The sequence below is a fragment of the Nicotiana tabacum genome, chromosome 18, assembly GCF_000715075.1.
Source record: "Nicotiana tabacum cultivar K326 chromosome 18, ASM71507v2, whole genome shotgun sequence".
Lineage (NCBI taxonomy): Eukaryota > Viridiplantae > Streptophyta > Magnoliopsida > Solanales > Solanaceae > Nicotiana > Nicotiana tabacum.
This window is the reverse complement of record NC_134097.1, coordinates 12769673-12778798: the sequence shown is the minus strand read 5'-3', so window position 1 is coordinate 12778798 and position 9126 is coordinate 12769673. Positions and strand designations below refer to the sequence as shown.

Genomic DNA, 9126 nt, shown 5'->3' with positions numbered 1-9126 from the left:
AATGCAACCAAAAATTTTAAAATGATCTACAGCAGGTTTCCTTCCACTCCAAGCCTCCTTTGGAGTCATGTTTTGAATAACAAATGTTGGACTTATATTCAAAATATGAATACTCCAATTTACTACTTCTGGCCAGAATGTCTTTGGAACTTTTCCTCGAGCTAGCAAGCTTCGAACCATGTTGAGAATGGTTCTATTCTTCCTCTCCGATACACTATTTTGTTGCGGTGTATACGCCGTTGTGAGCTCTTTTCGAATGCCATGAGTCCCACAAAATTCTTCAAATGCCTTAGAGCAATATTCGCCTCCGCGATTTGTTCGGAAGATCTTAATGGTCTTTCATGTCTCATTCTCCACATGATATTTGAACCTTTTAAATACAATAAAAGCCTCTATTTTTTCATGCAGAAAATACACCCAAGTCTTCCTAGATTAATCGTCAATGAAAGTAATAAAATACCTTTTGCCTCCATTAGAGATTGGTCTTACTGGCACATATATGTCAGAGTGCACCAACTCCAAAACATGGTTTGCTCGCCATGATTTGCCTTTTGGAAATTGAGATCGATGTTGTTTGCTAACAACACATTCTTCACAAATTTGAGAAACAACAGTAATTTGAGGAAGACATGTGACCATGTTCTTCTGTTGAAGTGTCTTCAATCCTCCAAAACTCAAATGACCATAACGAAAATGCCACAACCATGAGGGATCCTTCACTTCCGTCATCAAACAAGATTTAATACTATCAATCTTTATAGGAAATAATCTGTTGGAACTCATATGAATTATTGCAATAGCTCCCTCACAGGGTCATAAATTTCACATTCACCCTTTTTAATAGTGATGACATAACCTTTCTCTTGCAACTGACCAACACTTAGTAAGTTGCTTTTCAAGTCAGGAACATATAACACATTAGATATTGTTTTCCCAAAATCATTCTTGGTTTTAATCTTGATGTCACCTTTTCCCGTTGCATCCACAGTAGAACAATCACCAAAACTAACTTTAGAACGGAAGCCTTCATTTAAGTAAGAAAAGCAAGACTTACTTATAGTCATGTGATTAATGCAGCCTGTGTCTAAATACCAAACGTCTCGCTCGGTTTCCTTCTCTACTTGAATTGCCATCAACAAGGTCTCCCCTTGTTCTCCGCATAATTGTGATATAGCCATTCTCCATTCATGTGGGGGATTGTTGAGGTTTTATTTTTAAGATGTAATATTCTTAAAATGAGGGTGAATGGGAAATGGAGGAAAAATAAAATTTTGAGTAAAATTTTAAGTTTCCCCCTCTTAACAATGAGACATTGTCCCATATTGGAAGTGGAAGATATTTTTGGTGGGTATATATATAATTGCTCTTCTTGTAGCTCTTAAAGAGTTAAGAAGAAAGTAAGCCTCGCGCCGTCGTCGTCGCTCGCTCGCTCGGCTCGGCTTCGGCTACGGCTTCGGCTTCGGCTTCGGCTACGGCTACGGCTACGGCTACGGCTACGGCTTCGGCTTCGGCTTCGGCTTCGGCTTCGGCTTCGGATTCGGATTCGGATTTGGATTTGGATTTGGTCAAATGATCGATTGATTGATTAATTTTTTGGACCAAATTTATTTGTTAATAGTAAATATTAACGTAAGATTATCCGTATTTGTAACGGATATTTTCCAATCCGTGTATTGATAATTTGGCAGCCGGATAATGGTCTTCCCACCATGAAGTGCTTGCTCCACAAACATGTAATGCTTGCTCCACCATGAAGGGTGGACGTTTGGTCTTGCACTCCTTCTTGGCTGCTATATATATGAGCAGCAAATGTTGAAGAAAGATACAAAACTCAACATACAATTTGCTCAACAAATTGGCTATACATTGCACTCCTTCCTCTCAGCATTTCCATACGATTTTCTGAGTTTCTACTCCTTCGTTCTGCATTGTTTTAACTTCAAACAAAGCAACTGTAAGTGTGATTTGCTACCGAACTTTGTGTTCGCCGAAACACTGGGGTTTGAAGTACCGCTACACCAGTGTGTTATTCGTTCTATCCTGGGAGGAAATAATCCATTACCTTGGGTACTAGGAGGGGATTAAATTCCTTAAGGAAACACTGTGAATTCAGTGGGCTCGAATTTATTATTATTGTTTCATTATGTTAACTTATATTTTGCAGAATTAATATTTACAAATACAGCAATATTGACCGGGAATAACAATCTTAAGGAATTTAATATTTATTTCTGTACTTGTGTTATTCTTATTATTCTGCAAACTAAAACCTTTGTGGTTTGTGTACTCCCGTTTTGGAGAGTTAAGCCTTCGTGGCGTTTTGTTGGATATTAAAATCTACGTGATTTTTACTCCAGTTTGAAAACGTGTATTAAACGTTTGTTTGTGTCATTCTTTTACAGAAAAGATGATGACTGAAAACGAAAACCAAGCTGTTCCGATGGCGACTGCCAACGCAATGACAAGCCGAACACCGGCGTTGGCACCGGCAGAAAAACCCGGAAACTTTTCCGGGATTGATTTCAAACGCTGGCAGCAGAAGATGTTCTTCTACTTAACTACGTTATGTCTACAGAAGTTCATCAAGGAAGATGTTCCTGATCTGCCGGATAAAACTCCAGATAATGAACGCTTTCTCGTGATTGAAGCGTGGAAGCATTCTGATTTTTTATGCAAGAATTATATTCTTAGCGGACTGGATGATAATCTGTATAATGTATACAGTAGCATGGAGACATCCAAAGAATTGTGGAATGCGCTTGAAAAGAAATATAAGACTGAAGATGCCGGGATGAAGAAATTCGTTGCCGCAAAATTTCTGGACTACAAAATGATAGATAGCAAGTCTGTTATTACTCAAGTCCAGGAATTGCAAGTGATTATTCATGATCTACTTGCTGAAGGTCTTGTAATCAACGAAGCATTCCAAGTAGCAGCAATGATTGAGAAGTTGCCTCCGTTGTGGAAGGACTTCAAAAATTATTTAAAACACAAACGAAAGGAAATGTCCCTTGAAGATCTCATTGTTCGGTTGAGAATTGAAGAGGACAATAAAGTTGCTGAAAGGAGAGGCCGTGGAAATTCAACAATAATGGGAGCAAATATTGTTGAAGCTAACAAAAAAGAGGAAGAAGGCTTCTGGTCCGAAATACAACCCAAGCAAGAAGCGGTTCAGTGGAAACTGCTACAACTGTGGGAAAACCGGACACAAATCTACGGAGTGTCGTGCTCCGAAGAAAGACAAGAAAAGGGGTCAAGCAAACATGGTAGTAAACCATGATGATGTTGATAACTTGTGTGCCATGCTCTCTGAATATAACTTGGTGGGAAATCCTAAACTGTGGTGGTTTGATTCAGGAGCCACTCGCCATGTTTGTACAGTTAGAGAGGCTTTTGCTACCTATGCTCTTGCTGAACCCGGAGAGACAGTTTATATGGGAAATGCTTCAACAGCAAAAGTTGAAGGATATGGGAAGGTATTTCTAAAAATGACTTCTGGCAAGGTCATGACTTTGAACAATGTCCTTCATGTTCCCGAAATGAGAAAGAATTTAGTCTCTACTGGACTTCTTGTTAAGCACGGTTTTAAGTGCGTTTTTGTATCCAACAAGGTTGTAATTAGTAAGAATGGAATATTTGTGGGAAAAGGTTACCTCACCGAGGGCCTTTTCAATCTAAATGTAATGGTTGTTGAAAATAATAATAATATTTCAGCTTCTTCTTACTTACTTGAGTCAAATAATTTATGGCATGTACGTTTGGGTCATGTCAATTATAAAACCTTGCGGAAAATGATTAACTTGGAAGTACTGCCCAAGTTTGAATGCGAAAAATTAAAATGTCAAATATGTGTGGAATGTAAGTATGTTAAACATCCTTATAAGTCAGTTGAAAGGAATTCAAATCCTTTAGAATTAATTCACACAGATATTTGTGACATGAAGTCAATACCATCTCGCGGTGGAAAGAAGTATTTCATAACTTTTATTGACGATGGTACTCGATATTGCTATGTTTACTTACTGAATAGTAAAGATGAAGCAATAGACGCATTCAGGCAATACAAAAATGAAGTTGAAACGCAACTTAACAAGAAAGTAAAAAATGATAAGAAGTGATAGGGGTGGTGAATATGAATCTCCTTTTGAAGAAATATGTTTAGAATATGGAATTATTCATCAAACAACAGCCCCTTACACGCCCCAATCTAATGGGATTGCGGAAAGAAAGAATCGCACATTAAAGGAGATGATGAATGCGTTGTTGATAAGTTCTGGTTTGCCACAGAACTTGTGGGGGAAGCCATTCTTACGGCTAATCGAATATTAAATCGAGTGCCCCATAGCAAAACACAATCCATTCCATATAAAAAAATGGAAAGGAAGGAAGTCCAACTTGAATTATTTTAAAGTGTGGGGGTGTTTGGCAAAAGTGCAAGTTCCTAAACCCAAAAGGGTAAAGATAGGACCGAAAACCGTTGATTGTGTTTTCATAGGATATGCGACAAATAGTAAAGCATATCGATTTCTGGTTCATAAATCAGAAAATCCCGACATTCATAATAATACGGTTATAGAATCAGATAATGCTGAGTTTTTTGAAAATATATATCCGTATAAAAAGGAATGTGAGTCGTTTGGTGAAGGATCTAAACTACCTCGGGAAGAAACAAAAGAAAGTACATGTAATCAGGAGAATCCAAGACGTAGTAAACGTCAAAGAACGTCTACTTTATTTGGACCAGATTTTGTGACTTTCTTATTGGAGAATGAGCCTCAAACATTTAAAGAAGCTATGACTTCTTCGGAATCATTGTTTTGGAAAGAGGCAGTCAATAGTGAAATACAATCCATATTGAACAACCATACATGGGAATTGGTTGATCTTCCTCCTGGAAATAAACCTTTGGGTTCTAAATGGATTTTTAAGAGAAAAATCAAAGATGATGGCACTATTGATAAATTCAAGGCAAGGCTCGTAGTCAAAGGGTATAGACAACGAGAAGGTCTAGACTACTGTGATACATACTCTCCAGTTACAAGAATTACGTCCATACGGATGTTAGTAGCATTAGCTGCAGTGTATGGTCTTGAAATTCATCAAATGGATGTTAAGACGGCCTTCTTAAATGGAGAGTTGGAGGAAGAAATTTACATGGAACAACCTGAAGGGTTTGTGGTTCCAGGTAAAGAAAAGAAGGTATGTAGACTTGTTAAGTCTCTTTACGGACTAAAACAAGCACCCAAACAATGGCATGCGAAATTTGACCAAACAATGTTGTCAAATGGTTTTAAGATAAATGAATGTGATAAATGCGTGTACATTAAAAATGTTCCAAATCACATAGTCATTATTTGCCTATATGTGGATGATATGTTGATAATGAGTAATGACATTGCCAACATAAATGCTACTAAGCGTATGCTCAATAGCAAGTTTGATATGAAAGACTTGGGAGTTGCTGATTTAATTCTGGGAATTAAGATCAATAAGACTCCTCAAGGTCTGGCATTGTCACAATCTCATTATATTAAGACAGTACTTGAAAAATTCAAGCACTTGGGCTTTAAAGTTGCAAAGACTCCAATTGACGTGAATCTTGCATTAGCAAAGAACAAAGGCCAAAGCATATCACAATTGGATTATGCTCGTGTATTGGGATGCTTAATGTATATCATGAATTGTACACGACCATACATAGCTTGTGCTATAAGTAAACTGAGTCGATATACGAGCAATCCAGGCCAATCTCATTGGATGGCAATGAAACGAGTTTTGGGATATTTAGAACATACCCAGAACTTTGAATTGCACTACAGTAATTTCCCTGTGGTGATTGAGGGATACTGTGATGCAAATTGGATCACCGGTTCAACTGATTCTAAGTCCACGAGTGGATATGTATTCACTATTGGTGGAGGAGCGGTATCTTGGAAGTCGTCCAAACAAACATGTATTGCCCGCTCTACAATGGAGGCTGAATTCATAGCCTTAGATAAAGCCGGTGAAGAAGCTGAATGGCTCCGAAATTTCTTGGAAGACATTCCATTTTGGCCCAAACCGTTGGCACCAATATGCATACATTGTGATAGTCAAGCGGCAATTGGAAGGGCTGGGAGCGTCATGTATAACGGTAAATCTCGTCATATACGACGAAGACATAAAACCGTTAGGCAATTACTCTCTAGAGGAATTATCACAATTGACTATGTAAAGTCAAGTGATAATGTGTCGGATCCACTTACAAAAGGCCTAACTAGAGAGGTAGTTGAGAAATCATCAAGGGGAATGGGGCTATGGCCGAGAACAAGTCATTGTGGCGGTAACTCTACCTAGAAGACTGGAGATCCCAAGATCTAGGTTCAAAGAGATCAAACAAAGTCATTAATGACGGTTCAACATTGTCAAATAAAATTTTAGTCCATTCTCGTGATGAGACAATGATCAGTACCAAGGATAAAGCATTAAGGCTTTTTAATGATTTTTAAATTTGATACGGGGTATATCAAATAGTGTATCTACAGGATGACACGTTTAGGAATCACCTATTTAAGTGTGAAGTGTGAGCCGCTTCAAGGAGAACTTTGTAAGGCTAGTTCTCTACGCACTTATGAAACCAGGCGGTGTTCATGGCTGAAACGAACACAACAATGAGAACCAAAGACGGTTAAGGGTTGATTGTGTGACTTATGGTTGTCTAGGTATACACCAAAGATCGACGGTTCAAAGATATCAAATCTACCGATTGACCGAGTATATCCGACATAAGTTTACTACGGAAAGTTCAAAGGGAAACCTACTTATCCAGATGCAATTAATCCTTGCTTGTAAATCACACAGTTTTTCATGCATACTTCCGTGATATAGCCATTCCCCATTCATGTGGGGGAGTGTTGAGGTTTTATTTTTAAGATATAATATTCTTAAAATGAGGGTGAATGGGAAATAGAGGGAAAATGAAATTTTGAGTAAAATTTTAAGTTTTCCCCTCTTAACAATGAGACATTGTCCCATATTGGAAGTGGAAGACATTTTTGGTGGGTATATATATAATTGCTCTTCTTGTAGCTCTTAAAGAGTTAAGAAGAAAGCAAGCCTCGCGCCGTCGTCGTCGTTCGCTCGCTCGGCTCGGCTTCGGCTACGGCTACGGCTACGGCTACGGCTACGGCTTCGGCTTCGGCTTCGGCTTCGGCTTCGGATTCGGATTTGGATTTGGTCAAATGATCGATTGATTGATTAATTTTTTGGACCAAATTTATTTGTTAATAGTAAATATTAACGTAAGATTATCCGTATTTGTAACGGATATTTTCCAATCCGTGTATTGATAATTTGGCAGCCGGATAATGGTCTTCCCACCATGAAGTGCTTGCTCCACAAATATGTAATGCTTGCTCCACCATGAAGGGTGGACGTTTGGTCTTGCACTCCTTCTTGGCTGCTATATATATGAGCAGCAAATGTTGAAGAAAGATACAAAACTCAACATACAATTCGCTCAACAAATTGGCTATACATTGCACTCCTTCCTCTCAGAACTTCCATACTTTTTTCTGAGTATATACTCCTTCGTTCTGCATTGTTTTTTAACTTCAAACAAAGCAACTGTAAGTGTGATTTGCTACCGAACTTTGTGTTTGCCGAAACACTGGGGTTTGAAGTACCGCTACACCAGTGTATTATTCGTTCTATCCTGGGAGGAAATAATCCATTACCTTGGGTACTAGGAGGGGATTAAATTCTTTAAGGAAACACTGTGAATTCAGTGGGCTCGAATTTATTATTATTGTTTCATTACGTTAACTTATATTTTGCAGAATTAATATTTACAAATACAGCAATATTGACCGGGAATAACAGTATAACATTCAGATGCGTAATGAATAAATTTATGACATCTATAGCACTCTATCTTGAATTTGTCATGATCTTGACCTCTGCCTTTGCCTTGAGATTGGTCATTATTTGCTTTGAAATTCCTACTAGAATCTCTACCTCCACGATCTCCTCTTCCTCTGCCTCGACCTCTACCTCCACCCCTTCCTCTGGAATTAGAAGAAGATATAAAAGTAGAAACCTTCAAAGCCTGCTCATCGGAAGTTGAACTACGGTTCATCTTCTGCTCATGCACCAATAAGGAGCTCTGTAATTCGTCAAGCGATAGGACATCTATGTCTTTTGACTCCTCAATGGAGCAAACGACATAATCATACTTTGGTGTCAGAGAGCACAATATCTTTTCCACTATTATGGCATCGCCCATGTTATCACCATGGAATCGCATCTTGTTCCATATCTCCATAGTTCTAGCATAGTAGTTGGTGACGAATCCTCCGTCCTTCATCTGCAAGGTTTCGAAGTCCCTCCTCAAGGCTTGAAGTTGTGCTCGCTTCACTCTTGTAGAGCCTTGATACTTTTTCTTCATGGAATCCCATATATCCTTGGAAGTTTCTTTGCAATGAATGGTTTCCAAGATGGGACGCTCAATAGCCTGAAAGAGATAATTTTTTGCCTTTAAATCTTTCAGCTTTCTTGCTTCAAACTCAGTGTCTTTTGAGCATCCGTCAAAGTTTCGCCTACTGTTGGCGCTTTAATGCCCTCTTCAACAATTGGCCAATACTCTTTCGACCTTAAGAAATTCTCCATCAGCATACTCCAATTGTCATAGTGACCATCAAAACAGGGAATAGCTACTTGCACAAAATTGCTCTCTGACGTCATAGATGAAGAACAATTTTTTGTTTTTGGGTAAACTCTCTCTCTCTCTCGCATGGTTTTTCTTTTTTCTGGATCTCACCTTGCTCCTGATACCACTGATAGAAAAACTGATCAGAGAAGGATGTAAATTTCGAAGTGAAAAATAGAGTAGAGAAAGAGGCAATAGACGTGAAAAGAAATTGCTTGGCTGATTGACTACAATGCTGCAACTGTAGTCTTTTTATAACAAAAAAATATAGCAAACTTAAGCTAAAAATTAGGAACTACCCCACAACGTTTTCTCCTAAAAACTAGATAACAAAACCACGTTAAACTACTTCCTAAGGACTAGGACAAACTTAAAAAGTAGGAGTTTTATTTACTAACAGAGACTCTAGTACTTTTTTATTTTTTTCCGCTTAATTCCCT

The 9126-nt window shown here is 38.3% G+C and overlaps 1 protein-coding gene across 1 annotated transcript; it reads right to left on the bottom strand.

The window, feature by feature from the left end:
* Positions 1–788: 788 nt before the first annotated feature.
* Positions 789–8721, bottom strand: LOC142172417 (uncharacterized). Its single transcript, XM_075236027.1, has 3 exons — positions 8581–8721; positions 7936–8491; positions 789–1024 (listed from the first exon to the last, which is right to left on the bottom strand). Exons 1-3 carry the CDS (start codon positions 8719–8721, stop codon positions 789–791), a joined length of 933 nt encoding a protein of 310 aa, XP_075092128.1.
* Positions 8722–9126: the final 405 nt, after the last annotated feature.

What these genes read in the sequence shown, in the direction of transcription:
- LOC142172417 (XM_075236027.1), bottom strand. Translation starts at nt 8,721, where the DNA reads ATGACGTCAGAGAGCAATTTTGTGCAAGTAGCTATTCCCTGTTTTGAT. An exon ending in AGGGCATTAAAGCGCCAACA is followed by an intron (nt 8,492 to 8,580) that starts GTAGGCGAAACT and finishes TATCTCTTTCAG; the next exon opens with GCTATTGAGCGTCCCATCTT. An exon ending in ATCTCAAGGCAAAGGCAGAG is followed by an intron (nt 1,025 to 7,935) that starts GTCAAGATCATG and finishes ACTTAAATGAAG; the next exon opens with GCTTCCGTTCTAAAGTTAGT.